The sequence below is a fragment of the Ylistrum balloti genome, unplaced genomic scaffold (genome assembly GCF_031769215.1).
Source record: "Ylistrum balloti isolate Yb309-2 unplaced genomic scaffold, AGI_CSIRO_Ybal_v1 Utg370242, whole genome shotgun sequence".
Lineage (NCBI taxonomy): Eukaryota > Metazoa > Mollusca > Bivalvia > Pectinida > Pectinidae > Ylistrum > Ylistrum balloti.
In genome coordinates, this window is record NW_026782196.1 from 990,169 (window position 1) to 1,013,414 (window position 23,246).

At 35.6% G+C, this 23,246-nt stretch overlaps 1 protein-coding gene across 1 annotated transcript; it reads right to left on the reverse strand.

Annotated features, from left to right (window-relative positions):
* Positions 1-583: 583 nt before the first annotated feature.
* On the reverse strand, positions 584-13,504 carry LOC132552266 (zinc finger protein 569-like). The gene is made up of 9 exons (XM_060216420.1): positions 13,440-13,504; positions 9,430-10,061; positions 8,907-9,062; positions 7,517-7,626; positions 6,522-6,642; positions 4,965-5,390; positions 3,887-4,156; positions 3,558-3,598; positions 584-3,227 (listed from the first exon to the last, which is right to left on the reverse strand). The coding sequence occupies exons 2-9, from the start codon at positions 9,986-9,988 to the stop codon at positions 2,277-2,279; spliced, it is 2,634 nt and encodes an 877-aa protein (XP_060072403.1). The 5' UTR covers positions 9,989-10,061; positions 13,440-13,504; the 3' UTR covers positions 584-2,276.
* Between the last annotated feature and the right edge of the window lie 9,742 nt (positions 13,505-23,246).

Sequence of the window (23,246 nt, forward strand, 5' to 3'; positions counted from 1 at the left end):
AAATTTGTTAACATAGAAATATAAACATTTAATCATGATTTTAGACGATTCCTCTTGTTTTATGAAGAGTTATAGATTCCTGTGCCAGATTTCTCTCTGAATTTCATTCACAACCTTTAAAATCAATCAATGTCTTACCAGCAGTACATAATAAAATATACATATTATGCTGTAAAAATGGCACATGTCACTTACTAAAGAATGCAATATTCTAAGCCTTTTTTGCACAAGCACATTAGTCATTTTCATTTTTTCACATACTTCAATTTAGTCACTAACCATGTATTTATAGCATAATTACGATACTGCTGTAGTTCTTCTGTAAAGTTTGAATAATAATAATGACACATATTATCATGAAAACTTCATATATCTGATCTTTGACACATTTTTTCATATTTCTGACCTTTGACACAATTTTTTCATATATCTGACCTTTGACACAATTTTTTCTCTGCAAAGTCTATAAATTATAAGTAATGAAACAGAAGAATGATCAGAAATATATCAGCAATGTAAAATATTTCTTATAACAAAAAAATCTGTAACATACAAATTATCAAACTATATCATTTGTCACAAATGTTGTGTATCAAACAACCATTTTCAATGATGAAAATAGAAATCATCTTTTCATTAACTAATACTCATTAATATGCTACATGTACAGGTATAACACATACAATCTCATTAACTACAGGATACATGTACCTCATGTACCATACGATAAAAATCTAGAGACAGTTATTGCCATTCAAAGTAAATATCTGCATATGTATCTGTATAACATCAGGTAACTTTATTCACATTAATTTGACTAGGTCAGAATAAAAATGATTCAGTTCACAGGAGAGTTAGTTGAACTAATAAATTTGATAATGAAAATTTACATAGATAATAAAGTGATAATTTATAGAGGATGTTCACTGTGAGATGTAAGCTTGTGCAAATAAATTTTAATAAATATGGAAACAACCCGAGTCTGAAACTGTAATATCAGATGACAATGAAAATTTATCTTCACTCAAGAAATTAAATTCTTCACAATCAGATAAATAAAACCATGTTTTAAGTGTATGAAATTATAGGCTTAGTGAGGCTCAATACAGATCTAAAATAAGTCACAGGAACACTGTAAATGAATGCAAAATGGTTTTATAATAATCACCTAAAACAGCAATGAATTTCTAGTGGTAAACAAAATGTGTAAAGACCTACATCTTAACTGTAACTGTGTCCAGCTTCTGCCTTATAAACAAACCTTAAAAAACATCTTGTCAATCATTAAAGAATTCCTTGTTTATCTTCACATTTATGGGAAATTTTGACTTTTTGCCAATATTTTGGCATGATTCCTTTATGATTATTAAAACAATTAAAATTTTACTACTTAATACCTTAATTTGTAACATTGTAAAACTGTAGTAAAAAAAATTCTACACTAAATTATTCCTGAAGTGTACTTAAGTTCTTTGTAAGAAATAAGAACCTTCATTTGCGTTTTATGGTGCAATAGAAAATATTTGATTTTAATGAAAGTCACTAGTATTTTTCTGTTCTTCTGAGCTTTGAAAATTAATTTCAACAAAAAAAAAAAACCCCAAAAAACAAAAAACAAAAAAAAGTCATATAGTAAACATATAGGTTTCTATTTAATCCTTATTTTTTTTTAAACAAAACTAATGTCATTACCTTACTGCTAACATTTTCTAAATTTCTAAACTATTACCAGAATTGTGGTATGTGTAAAAAGTAGCATTTTCTTGAGTTCTGTTTCTGATTTCCTAATCAACACCGAAATTTATTAAGAATGAAAAGTCAAACCTGCCCTAAAGGCCACCTTTATAAATACCTGTGTATAAAGGTCATTCACTAGTTTAGGGTTCCAGTACAAATGGGAGTAACTGAACCTTGTTAGAAAAGTCATCTGTCAATGAAGTCCACTTTTAACTACTCCCTTTACTGACCTTTATAGACAGGTTTGATACTTTTGAATAAAAGACATGAACCAGGGTAGTTCTGGCCTGATATCATTATCAAGCAAATGTGTAACTAAATCTACATAAATATAGCCTTTTCTTTAGTACAAGTCATTTTCTAAATACTCATGATCTGGTTTTCATTACTTGTATCATCAAACAAGAATTTTTTTATTCAATAGTTGACAAAATTGTAGGAAAAGCAGAAAGCTAGAATGAGATTCCTGTTTCAAAAGTTTCATGACCATATTACAAATACTGTACAAACATAAATGTATGATGCCAGATCTATTTGCTCTAAGCCCTGAACTTACTAGGATGTATGACATACTCTACAGAACAACCAGACTTACTCCTGTGCCTGGCCAAGCCTGACTGCCATTTGTATGTTTTACCACAGGAACATGTATGTAGTTTCTCTGTCTCACCATGTTTCCCTTCAATGTGAACTTTTAAGTCTCTCTTGCGTTTGAATTCTGATGGACACTGATCACATTTATAGATCTCTATCTCAGTGTTCATGCAGAATTTAGCATGTTGATGTAAGCTGTTTCTCCAGGAGAATTTAGCATGACACTTCAAACACTGGTAGCTCTTCCTTTGAGCATGGGATGTCATGCAGTGGTCAAGATATAGCTGATATTTGTCATATGACCTTCCACACCACTCGCACCTGTAGCTGAGCTCAGACGATGCTGGTCGTGACAGAGATTCCTGTGTCAGTTGGCGAGAACTGGATTCTGTATGGAATGGGGAATTGTCTAACATGCCATTTGATGTGAGATTCTGAGGATCAAGTCTATGTTTTTGAGGAACAGGATCTTGTGTATGTTTGTTATGGACAAGGTCATGACCCCTTGATACAAACGTTTCCTCTCCATGATTTGTACAGTAATGATGCTGCAGGCTGTACTGATCAGTAAATATTATATCACATAATCTACAGCTCTGTTTCTTACCACGATGAGACCTGGAGTGCTTCAGCATGCTTTGCCTGATTCTTGTCTGGTAACCACACACCTTACACTGGTACATAACTCCTTCTGGTGTGTTCAAGGTCACTACCTGGTCAAGGTCATCACGATGATCACCAGAATCATCTGGTATTAGAGGTGTGAATGTATTAGTGCGGGAAGTCTCAGCCGTTGTGTTATCATATAGCTTGTGTGATATGACCGAGGTGTATGCTTGTGTGTTTGACTTAGTTGGTGAACAAGTAGATCTGCTGTTGGCTTCCTTAACATCTTCCTAATAAGAAACAAAAAAACTTAAATCAATTCCTCTGTTTAATGCAACAGAATTTTTTCCTTAACCATGCATATATAATTTGGTGAAACCATTTCCCTCCTAATCCATAAAAGGGCTTTTTGAATATAAGCCTATACATTATATTGGTTACATCTTGTCATGTTTATAATATACCTACAGCTGTAGGAATTCTCCATTCTGATCTATAATTTGGATAAATATATACCAAAGCGAAAAAAGAAATCTCGTAAACATATAATGAAATAGGACTGAAAATTGTTCTGTTTTCAAGTTATATTAACTGAATTACTTTTTATTCTGATTACAAACCTTGACTTTAACTGCTATCATAGAAGACATTTCTGAAGAATCTGAAAAAAGCACATTACACAATATATATATATTTAAGGAAAATGTAGTCTCATAATTTTACAAACCTGTATGCTTTTTCTTTGTTTTGTTTTCTTTTTTTCACGTGTGTATCAATATCAAATGCAAAACTTTAAATGTTTAAAAAATATTTTCATTTCACTTTGGCTAATACATTCAAAGAAAACACAGCTTTTCACTTTAGGAAGAAAGTAAGAAAAAATTTCAGTTTAACCCCTGAACCTTTTGTACATATATTTGAAATGCTTATCACTATTTGCATTTTTCACCTTGACCAGCCACTTGCGTCTCCCCCAGTTCTTTTCCCATCTCTACATCCTCTTCTGACCCAGACACCAAAACCTGGCCCTCAGCAGGAATAACTTCTGTATCACCCTTCATAGCCATCACACCAACAGTCTTGGAAGAGTTATGTGCCCTTGGTGATAATGACTTGTTTACATTGTAATTTAAATCACTGTTGTGTTCTTCATGACTATCCTCATTTTGATAACTTTTTAAACTTCCTTCCAGAAAGTTAGTGTATGACTGTTGTTTTTCTGAAATGTAAGCAGAAAAATTAGAATATCACAAGGTTATATGTCTGTGTGATCTTTAAGATTCTATACAGTACATGCTTGTGTTTACTAGGTAGATGTTTCCAGTACATTAACTTATATGATTGTTTTAGGTGAATGTATATCAAATTCTTTATTGAAACATATTTAAATTCTTTTTACAGCTCAGGAATATGTCATTAATGTGTGTAACTTTAAATATTCATAAATTGCAACTAACATATATAATAAAATACAGAATAATGAAAAGTGGGGGTGAATACTTCTTTCATTCTTTAATTTCATACATATATGTATGACTTTTAGCTAAACTTAAATGAAATATATTTTTCTCTTATTGAATCAAACGTATCATATCATTAAAATATTTCATTTCAAAGTGATATACTTGATAGAACTATTTGAACTATCAGATAAAAATGTACTGGCGATATTTCTTTCTTGGTTCTATATAAAAGACATATTTACATCTATATATAGCTTCTCCTTAACATGAAGTATGGGTTAGAACTTTTCATATTAGATGAAGGCAAGTGTTCAACAAAATACAGAACAGGAATCTCAGTTCTATCATTCACAGAAATCTCAAGATTTCAGGAAATCATTTTCATTTACTAATCAAATAAAGTTGTCAAATTCTTAATTCAGAGAAAGAAAATTAAAGTTTTATAATCTTATATCTTATACAGTATTGCTTTAGAAAATGTTTACAGGTGGAGTATATGCATCCCTGATCACACTTTTGAATATGCTAAAAGATAGGTCTGACTTAAAACATGTAAATTCTCACCTGTATGAGTCCTCAGGTGTGATTGTAACTCGTTTGTGTCCTGGAACACTTTCTCACGTATCTGACATTCCAACAGGTTGTTACTTGAGTGTGTTTTTAAATGGTTGGTGAATGCATCAACATGATCAAATTGTTTATTACAATACATGCACATGATATTGCTCAATCCCTTATGATCTGCCTCGATGTGTGCGATGAGGTAGTTGATATCGGAAAAGACTTTTTCACAATGGTTACACTTGTGATTCTCAACCCAATCATGCACTGACTGGTGCTGCGTCAAGTCAACAGACTGAGTGAGGGACTTGTCACAACTCTGACACACAAATGGACAGTTGTCCTGATAAGTTTTAATAGGTTCAGTATACTGTATACTGTCATGAATCTTCTTGTCACCTACAGAACAGTCAATCTCCCTTCTCTCATCTGTGGAAAAGTACAAAAGCATGCATTATTTTATAATTAAGCTGTTATTTATGAATAAGTTCTTTGGTATGAATGAATGTAACATTTAACTAGAAAATTGTTTAGACCTTGAGATGAATGTCAGTGACCTAATTTCGATGCAAATATATTTCAAGCTTTATCATGACATGTCTAAAAGTAGTTCAGAAGCTAAGGCCTACACAAAACTGACTGAAAAATAAACTTATTCGACCTTTGATCATGAGTTAAGGTCATAGTGACCTAATTTAATTGCACTTACACCATCTGTAATTAATGCAGTTACATTTTAAATTTCATCATAATGTCCTTGACAATTAAAAAAATATTGCCTGTACATGTCTGTGCACTGCACAGCTTCTACATATTTTATTATATTACATTGTATCTCTAGTGAACCAAAAGTGATACCCCTGACAATAATGTAATGAAAAGTTAGCACTTAATTGACCTTTGACCTTGAAGTGAAAAGTGGAATGAAAAAAACCTGTGGGTGATGCAGATATGTGTAAAGTTTCACAATGATATCTCTGTATCAGTAGATAAACTGGGACTAATACTACAATATGTATCCATCCATTAAAACAAAGTGAGCATTCCCTCATCTAGATATACCTCCATCTCTGACCTTCTAACAGTATTTCAATAGTGGTCGAGAGTGACATTTGACCATGTCGTTATCACATCAATTAAAGTGTAAAACTCCATGGTGTTATGAGGTGATGTGAACATGATCTTAATCTGTTAAGAGGAGCGGGAGATACCTTGTACAATCTTATTCTTTCACATGTGACCACCCAAAATTTAGTAAGGTGTTCAGCTGAAGAATTTCAGTATGATACTATGGTTTAAATATGAACTATATATGCTGAGAGGTTCACGAGAAATCTTGTACACAAGCTTTTTTTATTTCCAAAGTGGTAAAATGGGGCCTTTGACACTTTAACCTTGGCCAATAATCACAACAATGTTATCAAGTGTCAAACTTCTTGCTTTTAATGAGATTTCTGAGATATCATGTTTATAAGCTTTTATTTCTATGGTGGTCAATTGTGACCTTTGACCTTTTAACATTGATGGAGAAAATGGAACATTATTGCTCTTTTATATTACCGCTGTGAATACTGTGGTGTTTCTGCAGGTACTTTTGTCCCGTGAAATCTTTGCCACACATGTTACAACTGTAGGTCTGTTCACTGGGGCTTGACATGTGAAGTTGAAGATCACTTTCAATCTGTAAAATAATTTTGTTCCCTTTGTTATTTAACTTGCATAATGATAATTCTTCCAATACCAAACCATGAACTCTTTTAATTGTCTACATGTATACCAGTAATGAACATTCCACAAACATTTTGTATAAGTTAAGTGGTTCAGATGGAACATCATAGTAGACATTGCTGGCCAACGATATGACAGGCTTTTCACCTGTGTTAAACCTATACCTTGACTGCCTTATATTTTCTAAAGTTGGATCTTGTAGAAAAATTTTGAAGGCATACTACTCAACCATGCCTTCAATCAAAGCCTTAAACTCCAATGTCTAGACTGGACAAAAGGATACTATGGAGAAAATAATGTAAACCACAGTTAAAACATGCTTTGTTCTTAATTTAATATGCATCAAAGTAATGAAATGTTGATAAAAACTGATAAAGTTATGCATACGACAGACAGTGCACTAAGATAGATGACACACAATGACTGTAGTACGTCCCGACTCTTCAGGCCAGATGACTTAGTAATACAGCGGATAGAGAGAAAAGTTTTATAAAACAATAGGAGTGGATAAGCAACATACACAGGGTAAACAGAGTTAAAGGGAACTAACTTTGTAACAATATCATAAAGAAAAAGATTACAAAAGAAGTTTGCTATAAATGTTAACAAACAGAGCACAAATACATCTGGTGGTGATTTCATACACAAGTGTTCACTTTGCACTTCTTTCTAAATATCTACAAAATACCTTTATTGCAATGAAACAGTTCTCATTAATTTTTAATGTTATAATTTTTTGTACTTAATCTTTAATTGATATCTTAGAAATTTTCTTGAAAATAAATGATACTATTAGTATTTTTGAAAACAGTTAGAAATCACTGTACCTCAGATCTGCTGTACTTCAGGTTCCAGTCACATCGAAGTTGTTTCAGTGGGGGAGATACCAACTCCTCTTGATCATCTGATGACTCAGCATTGATGGTGGAGGTATATGCTATTTAAAGAACATATTGATTTGTGTCTTAAATGCTTTATTTCAATTTTACACTGTATGCTGATGTATATAACTATCATACACAATTCAAACTTCTTTTTCGTACTACTCTACAACAGACCTAATATTCTTATCTCAATTACTCAAGCACAATATTCATTTACGATTTGTGTATTGTGGAGGATTTCCTGTAATAAATCCCTAGTTTAATTCCATGAGAAGTTCCTTAAGTACTGCCCTTTCTACCGACTTCTAAGCAAGACTCCAAGACAGCATGCACCACTCAATGGATATTTCAAATCTCTATCATGGCAACAGCTTCTTTCTTATATTGATAGGGTTACAAATCTTTCCCCATTCTGAGATCGGGCTATCAGAGCCAAGGAGGATTTTCACCCTTCCTTGGTTAACAGTTGATTTCCTGGTACATGTACCCCAGAGTTTTTATAACAAATTCTATAGAACATTCACAGATTTCTCTGGTTATCATATTGCTGTATGATTTAAGTAGGTAAAGGTAATTGAGTTTGATCACTCATAATTACCTATGTGTGAACACCGGTATCAGTCAGGGTAATTTTGATCACTCACCTGTCTGTGAACACTGGCATCAGTCAGGGTAAGTTTGACCACTCACCTGTCTGTGAACACTAGTATCAGTTGGAGTAACTTTGATCACTCACCTGTCTGTGAACACTGGTATCAGTCAGGGTAAGTTTGATCACTCACCTGTCTGTGAACACTGGTATCAGTCAGGGTAAGTTTGATCACTCACCTGTCTGTGAACACTGGTATCAGTCAGGGTAAGTTTGACCACTCACCTATCTGTGAACACTGGTATCAGTCAGGGTAAGTTTGATCACTCACCTATCTGTGAACACAGGTATCAGTCAGGGTAAGTTTGATCACTCACCTGTCTGTGAACACCGGTATCAGTCAGGGTAAGTTTGATCACTCACCTGTCGGTGAACACTGGTATCAGTTAGGGTAAGTTTGACCACTCACCTGTCTGTGAACACTGGTATCAGTCAGGGTAAGTTTGATCACTCACCTGTCTGTGAACACTGGTACAGTTAGAGTAAGTTTGACCACTCACCTGTCTGTGAACACTGGTATCAGTCAGGGTAAGTTTGACCACTCACCTGTCTGTGAACACTGGTATCAGTTAGGGTAAGTTTGACCACTCACCTGTCTGTGAACACTGGTATCAGTTAGGGTAAGTTTGACCACTCACCTGTCTGTGAACACTGGTATCAGTTAGGGTAAGTTTGACCACTCACCTGTCTGCGAACACCTGTGTTTTCTTAGTCCACTTTTACTACTCAGTTGTTTCCCACATGAGCCACATCCATATATATTTTTTGTCTGTAATTCTTGGTCTGTGCTTATCAAGGAGTTCTCTCTCTTGGCACAATTATTCACTTTACTCTCAACATCTACAACATATACATGTTACACAAAACAATATAAAATTTCACTGTAAAGTATTAGGAAGCTCATAATCAATATCATATCTAAATACATACATAATACTCAGTGGTGCTTTTTTCAATCATTTCAAACAAATGATTGAAATCTAGTTTTATTTTTCATTACAGTGACACACATTTGTAATATAGATATAAATGCCTTGTATTGCTATACTCTTCCTTACCTAACATAAACACAGAACTTGTACAATATATTACACAATGTACCAAAACTCTTTGTACATAAAAACAGACAATTAATTATTCTTAGCTATTTAGACCATTAAATAATTTTCACATCTCCTAATTGAAGAATATTTATAAAGATATTTACCAGTAAGAGCACAGCTAATAGTGGAATTGCTTTCCTCCTTCCCATTCTTAGATTTCTGTTCTTTTAACAGCTCACTGGAAATTTGACAAGGATTTGGAAGCTTGTAACATGGACTTTTGTCATAAGATTTACAACCTGCATCAAATTCCTCAAAGCAAATATTTGTAGAGCTATCGTATCCTGTTTTTTCTGTCTCTTCTTCATGAAGATTTATGTCAACATACTCTATTACTGCTCCATTTTCAGAAAATGATATTTCATCAGGTTTTCTGGCACCATTACACAATGCATTGGTCTCATTACTGCACAAATTCAATGGTTCAGACACAACATCTGAACTCTTTGTGGAGTTGTCTTCCAATGCCAGCATGGATTCCTCATCAGAACTGATGTAGTCATTTGTGTCACTTGATCCAAGGAAGAGTTTATCGGATGCATCCTCCTCATCAGTCCTCCCTACTTCTAAGTCACTTGACTCTTGGAAAAGCTTGTCTGATACATCCCCCACATCAACTCTCCCAACCTTTAAATCCATTCGTATCGAGGTTACATCAGACATGTTTTAATAAGCTATTCCATTTGACAATGAAACTTTGAAGTAGGGAATTGTTCTGTAGTAATAAATCCTTCATCTGGAATTAAAAAGAGATTTTGTGGTAATAAATGCCATACCTTTACATATAGTGCCTTTAATATTGATCAAGGAAGAAAGTTATGTCCATGGTTCAATTTGGACATATGTGGAAAACAATGATTATTGATCATGAAATTCTTTTCAAAATTAATTTTCATGATATTTTATTATGTAGACTGAGCAGACCACTACCCCACCTTCTACTTTAGAAGATACCGACCATGAACACCCTTGATGTCACAGTGAAAAGAGTGGAAAAATCCTCCATCTTGGCTCAACACTAGCAAAACCAGTGGACCAGAAAATTTTCCACTTAATACAGAAATATTTGATGAATATGACCTCTTGTTTTATCGACAGTCCATTAAAACCAGCAAACTGCCAGAAGACTGGAGGAGCTCGAGACATAAGGCCAGTATTCAAGAAGATGATTCAGCACCTTGCTGGTAACTAGAGACAAGTCTTGCTGACCTGTATGTGCAGCAATTTGTTGTCATATGATGAACCACTTCCTGCAGCACAACATCTCCAGCATGGATTTCGATCAGGGCACTCAAGTGAAACCCAGTTCCTGATAACTGTGCATGACATTAACAGCTGGTATGACAGGAAGCACTAACACTGTCGCCCTTGATTTCAGCAAGGCATTTGACACTGTCTGTAGTGCACTCCTAGCTCAACCACAAGCTGGACAAGTGCATTGTCAATGACCTCATCCTATAATGGACTAGATCCTTCCTGACAACCAGGACCCAAATATCAAAGGGTTTTGGCAACAATTTTGGTTTTTCTGGAATTGTGTTAAATTGTAATCCAAATAGCACTACCGCTGATACGAAACTATTCAGTATATTAATTGATACCTATTAAGGCCGTCAAAAGGACTTGATGACACGAGTGAGAAACTTAATGAGTTGACCAGTCACATGGTACCATTCAATTATAAATAACCACCTTTGCATACATGTTCGTGGTTAGAAGAGCTGTTAATGTTAAAAATTTTTATATAACATGGAATTTATTATATGGATGAAATATTTAAGATTTTTTCACTTCACCTCGTCACTTTTGGAGGTATAAACTTGTTTTTAAATGGAGGTATTTACATACAGTGACATATACATGTGTACTCGGTTCTATACAATGTGAACTTTTGTCATCAATTGTGACATAAATAAGAGAATTATGCAGTTATCCTGAGCTAACCGATAAATCATCAATGAAACCAAATGACATTTCAGCAGTTAAAGCATATAAATTGAATGACTCAAAGCCAGAAGTTTTGAAAGTTAAATTCCCTTTACTTTTTAAATATGAATGTCTATCATGGACTTTGACTAGAGGTATCAAAATGTAACAAGAGCATATTAGCAAACACAAACCAGATTTTGATATTTACTTGAACATAAAATTTTCTTAGTACAAGACACAATTGTTAAAATATAATTCATAATTTTGAAATGAACTCCAAAATGGAGTGTATATCTGCATATGGAATGCCATGAATCAATATACACTACAAATGTATCTATATTTATGTATCAATCAGATGTAACATTCATGACATCTGCTGTCACCAAATTTCACACCATGAGAAATCTTAGTTAAAACAAACAATTAAGAAATTATTATCATAGTTATATGTATAAAGGCTATGAATCACCACTGACAAGGTTGTTAATGGGACTGAATATAGTCATAATCTGTTATAACTTCCCTTTCAAAATATTATAAAAAAAACCCTCTTTATTTCTTGCTGTCATACATCATTATGTCAATCATACACAAAATATGGAGGTAGGTTTCACTTTAAATGACTTTGACTGTAGGTAAATGAACTTTGGCTTGACGTGTGACATGTGCAGGTGTGTCTTATAAGGAAAAATATAATCTCACTTATAATCGCCAAAATAACACTTTGATGTTACGCATCACTTAAATTTGTTCCACATTCAAAATATCCATATTTAACAGACTAATGTAAGGGGGTAGGATCAGCTTTGAGGGTTGATTGTTAGTTGAAAGAGATAGGATGCTGCAGACTATTTACATATTTTTGTCACTTTAGACTGAAACATGGAAATATGAAATAAAGGTGAACACATTTTTTTAAATTCTAATGCAGGGATATATTGTTCAATGTTAAAATAATGCTACTCAGAGTCATCTGGACCAAGTGCACACAGTATACAAATGAACAATACCGTACCGTATAAAGTGTCAGAAAACAATATATCCCTTTGTAAGTTATTTACCCAAGTAGTTGCCCATATCAATAATTAATTTGGCAAAGCATACTCCACTCTTGGATTGCTGAGGCAAAATCTAAGGAGGTGCCCACCAGCTCAAATAAACCACATTTTGGGATCCAAAGCCTACGAGACAGACATCTTACCACTGGAAAAGATCCAATTCAGATCTAGAGCTGTGAGGCTCATTTGCACTGACTTCAGGACAGACAATAGCATAACATCAATACTTGGGACCCATACCACTCCAAGAATACTGGTAGAAACAGACTCCTGAAATCTGATAAGACCAGTTTAGTAGCTATACCTATTGACCAACATTTGGTACCACAACTGAACACCAGGGCTGACCAAAGAACAGTTAGATCTTTGGGAAACAACTTACCAACGATAAACTTTTCTGAAACTCTTTCTTGTGGAATAATTTCAATAAAAACTAAGAACAACCTAACCATAAACCTGGGCTCACTCCTCCAACCTGAAGTAATACTCAAGATTTAGATCTTTTTTGAAAACTTCAAATGTATGATATTTAATAATATAGAAATACATCTGTTTATAATTTACTCAATATATATGTAGACTATAATATGTAGATATACATGAAATGTACACGCAGAGTTACATATTACATAATATCACGATCACTGTAACGCTGGGTATATTTAGAGACTGCAATAAATAACACACCAGTCATCATCAGATGAAAACATATTTGAGAGATAGTGTCTGAAACATGATTCATGTTAAGCTAATAACTTTACAAAATATAATTTATCAGACATCATTCACTGTCAACAATGGATTATTTTCAGGCGCACACTAGTAAACAGTACCATATACCGCGTTCCTTCAATGTTGATATATCAACCACACCAATCTCCTCCACATGACGAGGCCATGTTGACTCTGGCCTGAGGGTAGAAGACATAAAACCTATATGATACACGGGATATATTGACACCCGGTGCACCGATGAATGATATGAGCAGATGCGGTCAAGACAAGAGACATGATCTGTTGTGATTATCATGATCAGCGCTCGGTTGTCATGAAATGCCTGTCAGCTAAACATGACAAATATTTACACATGGCCATTGGTAACACGATAAGGCATTGGACGTTACCTTTCAGATGATGCCATGATTGCTTGCAGAATTATTGTGGTGTTCTGTCAGTCTCCCGTTAATTTCTGTCGAATGGATGAACGAGTTCCGGTCAAGGGCGATAACTGTAAATGTCCTCGAGCAGAGAAAACTACTACACTGATCATAAGCTGAATTTAAATTCACGAGTAAATGATAAGATTATATATGTGTGTGGAAGATCTAATATGGAAGGTATGTGATAATATCTTTTGTGTGCTTCTAAGTGTCTACATAACAGATAGCTGAACAAAGTGATAAATCTAGCCTATAATGATTTAATTTCACTCTACGAGTATACGTAGATGTCATTCTTCTATTTATAGGAGACAAGGTGCATTGACACGGGGAGGTGGCAAAAACAACAATACTTCTTTTTTAAGTTTCCACATAATATCTAGATATATAGGGTAGGTTAAAAAGCTAGCAATGACAGGCCTGAATAATTTCAGACCTTGGTCTTGTGGTAGGATGATGATGATTACAGACGACGGCGAATTTACTGTGGGCATCACTTTTTCATGGTTTTATAAAATGATATAGGTTTGGAAACAGAGAATACATGTTCAGTATTAAAAGTAATAAGCTGTATTTTGGAGAGGGTGAAGAAAAACAAAAGTGCCAAACTGAAGCTTTAGTTTAGCCCCGGCACTGATCGTGTGAATGAGACAACACTAACACATCAACAGTGTTGTTGTATCAGAACGTCGACGCTGACGTCACGCTGAATTTTGCATGATGACGTATGTCAAAGGTTGCTCCTCGCGGAAACACAGTGTGGTTCCAAATTTCAACGAATATGACACTGATTGTGCTTATTTCAACAATTATGTATATATCGTTAATTCTCTTTATCCGACTTTACCTGTGACTGGTCATAAAGTTTATCGTTATAAGCGATGTCCAAGATGTTGTTTAAAGGGAATACATCACCCGAAAGACTAGAAAAAGACACACATTTGTGTTCTAAAAAACAAAACAAAACAAAACAAAAAAACAGGAATCCGGAGCATGAAAAGGAAGTTGACACGTGCATCCTAACTCGAACTGAGAGAGATACCCGGACACGGTTAACGATAAAATATCATTGACAAAAACTCGTACTGTTTCGGAATCTCTAAAATAAATAACCGATATATGAACTGAATTTTCATTTAAATCAAATAAATCTAAGAAACTAAAAGGTACAAATGTAAACAAAGAAAGATTTACACGGAGACCCATAAAAAGTACAAGGAGAATAAAACCAAGTGTTCCGGAATATCGACGAAACCCGCCGGAAAACTAATGGGCATCAAACACGTCCGACTTCGTATCGGTCAAGGATATAGAATGTTTCCCCATGGCACCAGTATGACGACTGTAAAGCTCTTCAATTATCTTTTACAGTCTGCATCTCTCGAAGTCATGTGTCGACAGTTTGCCAGTTGTCGACATCTTGCACAAATATCGAGATATCTGGAACAAAGACCTTAAGATAACATAAGTTGGGTATGCGGGATATTACCACATAGAAATGGGGAAAAACATCACAGCAGGTAGATTAAAATCATCACACTTATCATAAAGCTTGGTGAAAACCTGTGCAAGTTGATATCGTTGTAGGAAAAGAACGTGGTAAGCGACTGGTTTAGAAGAGTCTGTCGATTCTTTGATTTCCTTTTCTGGAGGGTATATTCGATGGGCATTGTCAATCAATCTCTTGTGATTTAAAACAATATATCTAAAAGCTAAACTGAAGGACTTGACAGGAATGTGGCTGTTTTGATAAAGTCTTCCATAAATCCAGTCTCGTATGAAAAATGTTCCCATAGGTATACCAATTAACTACTGGAAGGACTTACTACCGATCTCGACGAATATATTTTCAACCAGAAACTCTTCAATTTTTGATGATTTCGTCCTCCATTTATTTTTTCTTTAATTTGAACGTGTTTTCGGCGAAATACATTTCAGTATATTTCACAAGCATATATTTATAATTTTGTCAATCTTTCTTGGAGAAGAAAACCCTCATGATATGTAAACAAAGGCGTTCCTTGAGAATGGTTTTTATTTTAGTGTACAGTGTGGAAAAATAAATTCTTTTTATTGAGGAAATGTTTTCAGAAGACGTTGTTGAGGATTTATCCAAAGCTCTTTGGATTTGTTTAAAATCTACATACCATGAAAAAACAAATCTTCAAAAATGAAGCGGCTTTATAAAATAATGAAAGTTGGACAATATCGGTGTACCGCTGACCACCACACCAATAAAAGAACTCTGAACGACAATTTCATGTGGTATCTCAACATGAGGAAAACGCTTTCGCAACAGGAAGTGTTTCCTGAAGTATTGAGTAAAATTTACCTGCATGTGTGATTAAGGATGAAATATGAAACATACATGCTGGTCGATATTGATGATGAAAGTGAACGGTTCAATTCATCATTGTATTCGTCTAGTTTCCACAGTTCTGTTTCTTCCACAGTTTTCTAAATGGTGTAATATGATATGTTTGCTATCCGTAGTCCGTTGATACACGTACACCACACCTGTTTATACTGCCAGTAAAGGTGCTATAAACTGTCCGTTTTAAGCAAGATTTAGTTACCAAGGAAACGCCAGTTTGTTTGTTGTTTTGACAGAAACACACACAGGTTAGTGTCGTACAAGATGGCCTATTTGTTTTCCCTGCGGAACCCTAGAAGTAAAATAATCACCAGATCAAAGTGAAAGCATTTTTCAATCGCAGATCAATAAATCAACAATATCATTGACTGGGAAACTCCACAATAGTCGGTAGGGAAAACAACCTGTTCAGACTTTTTGTCAAGGAGGCCATCTGGATACACCGCAGCGAGTCAGTACTAAACCGAGACGAGGGGACCACCAACGGCTATTGCAATATGGGCAAGCGTTAAACAAATCGTAACCGAATCGACTACAGTACATTGTTACTACCATCCTGGGTATTTCATATATTCTGTTTACCATGTCGTCACACTAGCCCAAAAATTAGTTTCCTTACCTTCTCGTACACTACATATGTACGTACGTCAGTGCTAGCACGCTTCGCACTGATAATTTGTCTGATGAACCTGACCATGTAGTCTCTAATTGTCAAACTCAAATCTTCTAATGGTTGTGTTACAAGTTAGATACATTTTATACTAAACCGAAACATGAAGATCCAGCGTATGGTAATTTTTGTCTTTCCATTATCCTTCAGTCGCACTCTTTCCTCGCAGCAGCACACGTAAAATACGTAATTACAATACTCTATTCTTTGAGAAATGGGATTATTCTCGATTCAATAACACACTGCTTTCAGACCTTGTGAATAGCTCGTATGAAACACACTAGAGTACAATTTTGACATGGTAACAAGCCAAACAGAAGAAATGCACTTTTCCTAAATAGAGATAGATGCAGGAAAACATTGCATCAACCAGATGTTACCTTTCTAATGTTTCAAACTGAATGTTACACAAGGAATAGTATCAAGTCACTAGTCAAGGGATAGAATCGGCAAACGGTCAATTATTATGGGAAATCAGGCGTGTCTATAAACTATTTCTTAGCTCAAACCGTAGGACATAAAAAAAATCCCAACGTTTACTTAAAAGGCGCATCTGGAGACTAGAATCATCTTGATTCCGACAGGCATTGACAACGTCGCTGAAGTACGCCGTGTTATCAACAATGTAGTTAGATCCCGACGGGGACTTTCCGGTATTTCTAAGACTGACGCGAGTTGTGGTCCTATGATATTGCGACTGTAGGTATATATGCTAATTTTTTTAGTTAGCACTCCCACTTATTCAAGCAGCTGTTTTAGGCCTTTACACGTGTACTGTATGCCCCGTGATTATCCCCTGGACATAAAAATGGAAGTTGCTACATATATAATATACAGTTTAATGCATTATAAGGTTTTACTGTATTGAATTCTAACTTTGTTATAAAGGTGTTTTTGACACGTGTTTTGTACAGTTTTAGTAATGAATACAGTGTATATAGAGAAGTCAGGAAAACTATATCTGTTTCATTTTTCACTGCCACTTCAGTGATGCTAGGTAAAATAGTGCAGATATACAATTATAGAAACAGGGTTTGGTTCAACATCACAACTTAAATCAGTTGGTAATTTAGCAAGGTAGTTTAGATATAATTTCCTTTCACTCCTTTATTTTTATCCGAGTCGTTGACACAGCTATATAATCATATCCATTTGATTCCTATTTCATAAACCGGGTCTACCAAAGTTACACGTTTTCCTGTGACGACTAGGATACCCTTTAGCAAGATTTTCTCAACACCAGGGTCATATAAGGAGGATACTAACAGAGTGATCAATTACACAAACCGGGAGAATTGGAAAAGTATTGATATAATGTGTTCTGATGGGGACATATTTCAAATTATGGTGTCTACAATGTCGAGCAGGATGAAAACACTGACGAAAACTGGTTGATTTTTCCGATATCTCTAAATAGGACAATATCAAAACCGTAAAAACCTAGCCCGAATTTGGTGGAACTCCACAACTTAGATTAAGTTCGATGTGAATAAATCAGAAACATTGGCGATACAAAAAACTAAACTTTGGGCACGAAAGCAAATCTTGAATGTTACTCAAAAATCGCATTAGGAGCCCATAATCAACGCGATCCGAGAGGCATTGATACATAGGGGTACACGTGCTATCAACAATGTGGTTAGATCCCGACGGGAGTCTTTCCAATTTTTACAAAGACTGGTGGAGTTGTGAGATGCGGCCCTGTGATATTGCAAATGTAACGATGACGTCTTTGTCGAGTTTTGTGACTTTGCATCCACACAGGTTCAAGCAGGTGTTTTGCACCTATATATGTATAATGAGTGCTCCCTGGTTATAGCTGGACATAAAAATGGGATGCACAAGGACTGGTTAGGCCCTCGTCAGTATCTTTTTACCGTTAAGATTATCAATTAGATTGTTTTCTCTGCGACTGGCTGCACTCTGAAAATAGTCTTCAAGTCAATGACGGGGCGTATTCCAACCCAGTCTAGGTATATATAGAATCTACGCATCAGGGTTGTTTTGGTGTGTTACATTGATATCCGGGAAAATGATGAAATAAGAATTCCATTTGCTAGACCAGAGTCCTATTGACAACTGCCGATAACATATCCGTTACACCACGAACAAATGATCTATCTATCGCTAATGAGCGATGACCATATAAGGCACGTTCTTGGACATTCTAATTTTATTATGACTCTTTATAGAAGCATCATTTTTGTTCATGTCAATAACTGCATCTCAGATGTATAAGAAATATAATATTGTGGCGGGAATCGTAAGAGAGAAAACGTTAAATCAGAATAATTTAGCTAAATCAACAAGGGAAGTTACGTTTGTGAACTGATCACAACCGTGATGTTTGAAGAGACATGAAAAAAACACAAATAAACTACGTTTGTCCACAGGAAGCAGAGAAATCTCAATTCCACTCGTGGCCATTAAAAGGAAGCTCATTATTTCTGATGTGATCGCTAAGTGGAATATATAAACGAAGCTGATCATGACAGAAATCGTTCCCGTCAAATCACTGACAGTTATACAGTGCCGGACATATCATGTTCTGTGTCCTGTTGTCTTCATAATTGGCATATCTCAGAGAAGTGGGATGCGTCATCAGTGTGCGTTTAAGACGAATTGGAAAAGAATAAGTTGACTCATAGATGTCCATGGTGTTAACGTAGTGGCAAAGGCCGTTTTCAGCTACAGCTTGTAGGTTGTGGGTTCGATTCGATGTAACTTTCCTATATATACTTACTTTACATACGATTGGGTTCAAATTGTGCAGGACGTCTCGAAATTTCATGAAAAGACCTATTGCAATTCATCTTCTTGGGGGTTTCAATAGAGAAATGAATATTAAATATATGTTTATATAAACACGTTTTTATGGTGAGTTTGAGCGTTGTCTGTGTAAATCGGCTGGTGTCAAAGTGTGTCGAGGATGTTTCGCCAATACTTGGTTTCCATTAACAAAATACCGAATACTGAGAGGTTAACAAACAAATAATTCAAACTCCTGAAAACTATAACGATTTTTGAAGTAAACTGTATTGGTCCTGATAGCTCTCAGAAATTGACCATAGGCAAATTGCCAAGTACACTTGTTTCTGTCTTTTACAAATTTTTAGTGTAATGGGGCAACGGACCGCAAGCGAAAGATTGCCTTGCACTGGCTATATTAATTCAAAATATAAATTTCATAGAAGTTTGAGAATCATTTACCGTTAAATATACAGTAGCTTTATTCACGAATAGTTTTAATAATGTTTAATTTACTGAATTAAATTTAATGAACATCTATCACTGTTGTTTAATCTCAATTCACTTAGAGTATGATTGACTAAAGAAAGCAGTGGTTTCTAGCAGGAAATGAAACATATAGATTTCCTAGAAGTAATCAACTGGGCGCATTTTTATAACTTTTATAGTTTGCGACGTAATTAATTATCTTGGATTAATAGAAAGAGAAATGAATGACTAACATTTTGATTGAGAAAATTACAAGTTATTAAATGATAAAACGCTAACCCAAGAATTAACTATATTTTACTGCAAATTAATTATACATAGGTGTTGGTATTTTACGGGGAATTCATAAATATGCCTTAATACAGTTCAAAGAACTGACGTTTTTACAACTAGGAATTTCTTTGATTTTGACGCAATTTGAGACTTAATGATCCGCGAAAGTATGTACTGCATGTTATACATTAGTCAGTAAGGCGATGAGAAATTAACTTGCGTCCGCAATACCGAAGAAAACGTCCGAATGTCCAGTGTCACACAGAGGTCACTTCTGCTTTTATGTATTGTTATAGTATGTAAACATGCGATGATATGAATTAACTAAGTTTTACACTATCAGGTGATAACCAGAATTTCATTTTGAAAGTTAATTACTTGGTACGATTTTTGCTGTTGATGTCCCAATTCTAACTTCGATGATTTTGGTAATGAGTAAACAATTGATATGGTAATGTGGGGCCTGATCTATTTTTATTATATGTATAACAAAAATAACAATAAGATCAAGAAGTAAATACAACGTGAGTTATCAAATGCCCGTCCATATTTATCACAACTTTGCTGTAGATTAACTGATATTGACCTAATGAATCATTTGAAATTCCCCGAAGTTAGGTATCTTTAAAGTGTAAATACTAAGCCATAAAACATACTGTCGGCATGGTTACGACAGGATTAACGTTGGTATTTTAACCACCCAAATCTTGCGAGGAGCTCTAGGGAACTGGCATGATATTTATTGTAGGGTATACTTGTTGTCTCTTTCAACACAGTGATGTATACACACTGGTAGATATCTTATTTTTATATGCCAGTTGGTAACAGTGAGACATACGACGTAGATACAGAGTGCATACTTTTCAGCGTAACTTGTTATTTACAATTTTTGTACATCAGTATATACATCTTAATAAAAGCAGCGAAACTCTCTGAACCACGAACTCATCCACACGGAAGTCAGTCCGGAAGTTCCATTAAATCAACAGCCATATTAAAAGAGATAGGTGATGTCCGAACGTATTTAAAGAGTATGTCTGAAAGTGTCATGTATATCACTCGGAAGTACATGCTTGAATCCGGAGTTCGTATGTGTTGTGCGTATTAACGATTGGTTGATTTAAAGCAAAATAAATGCCAAGCGTTTTGCATGTCACGGCTTTGGTAACGAGGTCCCCTTGGTAGCATTGGTCTGTCGTCAGATTTGTCACGTGGTATATCAGGATGCTTGTTAGAGACCATCGCAATTTCTGCTATGCATTGGTACATATAGAACACGTTTCTTTACAATAAAACAAACCACAATGAACTGTATCTGAGTACTTCACGATCTCTCATGATATTCGCCACAATGTCTCTACAAATATTACATTTGTACCGCCCTCCCACTGTATACTTATTTTCAAAGTAGATAGAAAGTCCAGTACAAGCCTATTAGATACAAATATAGAGAGAGATTTACGTGTTCCTATACACTGCTTGTTGGTGAACTGGAAAGTGTCCATTACGTGTCACGTTGAATGTAGCTGTACCTGTACGTATCCAGTAAGAACGTTTTCATTACCTTTCTATAAGCTGTAATTCTGAGGAACTATTATTGACCCGAACGTCATTACGTTATCAAGTACTTGGCACGGCATGGCCTGTCTGTTTGCCTTATGTTTGAACATCAGCATACCTGGCCATGGTTTTCTATTGTACTATTTTACAGACATAGTTGTATTGGTTTTTTCCCTTTCAAATGGAGGGATGAGACAATACTTTGTTTATTTCTCGCCATGTTGAGTCATGGTTTACCTGTCGATAATATATTGAGTGTTACTTCATCCTTACTGGCTAGGCCACTGGTATCTCTGATCATAAGATCTGGTGTGTTACTTCATCCCTACTGGCTAGACCACTGGTATCTCTGATCATAAGATCTGGTGTGTTACTTCATCCCTAATGGCTAGGCCACTGGTATCTCTGATAATAAGATCTGATGTGTGACTTCATCCCTACTGGCTAGGCCACTGGTATCTGTGATCATAAGATCTGGTGTGTTACTTCATCCCTAATGGCTAGGCCACTGGTATATCTGATCATAAGATCTGGTGTGTTACTTCATCCCTACTGGCTAGGCCACTGGTATCTCTGATCATAAGATCTGGTGTGTTACTTCATCCCTACTGGCTAGGCCACTGGTTTATCTGATCATAAGATCTGGTGTGTTACTTCATCCCTACTGGCTAGGCCACTGGTATCTCTGATCATAAGATCTGGTGTTACTTCATCCCTACTGGCTAGGCCACTGGTATCTCTGATCATAAGATCTGGTGTGTTACTTCATCCCTAATGGCTAGGCCACTGGTATCTCTGATAATAAGATCTGGTGTGTTACTTCATCCCTACTGGCTAGGCCACTGGTATCTCTGATCATAAGATCTGGTGTGTTACTTCATCCCTACTGGCTAGGCCACTGGTATCTCTGATCATAAGATCTGGTGTGTTACTTCATCCCTACTGGCTAGGCCACTGGTATCTCTGATCATAAGATCTGGTGTTACTTCATCCCTAATGGCTAGGCCACTGGTATCTCTGATCATAAGATCTGGTGTTACTTCATCCCTACTGGCTAGGCCACTGGTTTATCTGATCATAAGATCTGGTGTGTTACTTCATCCCTACTGGCTAGGCCACTGGTATCTCTGATCATAAGATCTGGTGTTACTTCATCCCTACTGGCTAGGCCACTGGTTTATCTGATCATAAGATCTGGTGTGTTACTTCATCCCTACTGGCTAGGCCACTGGTATCTCTGATCATAAGATCTGGTGTGTTACTTCATCCCTACTGGCTAGGCCACTGGTATCTCTGATCATAAGATCTGGCGTGTTACTTCATCCCTATTGGCCAGGCCACTGGTATCTATGATAATAATATCTGGTGTGTTACTTCATCCCTACTGGCTAGGCCACTGGTATATCTGATCATAAGATCTGGTGTGTTACTTCATCCATAATGGCTAGGCCACTGGTATCTGTGATCATAAGATCTGGTGTGTTACTTCATCCCTATTGGCCAGGCCACCGGTATCTATGATAATAATATCTGGTGTGTTACTTCATCCCTACTGGCTAGGCCACTGGTATCTGTGATCATAAGATCTGGTGTGTTACTTCATCCCTATTGGCCAGGCCACCGGTATCTCTGATCATAAGATCTGGTGTGTTACTTC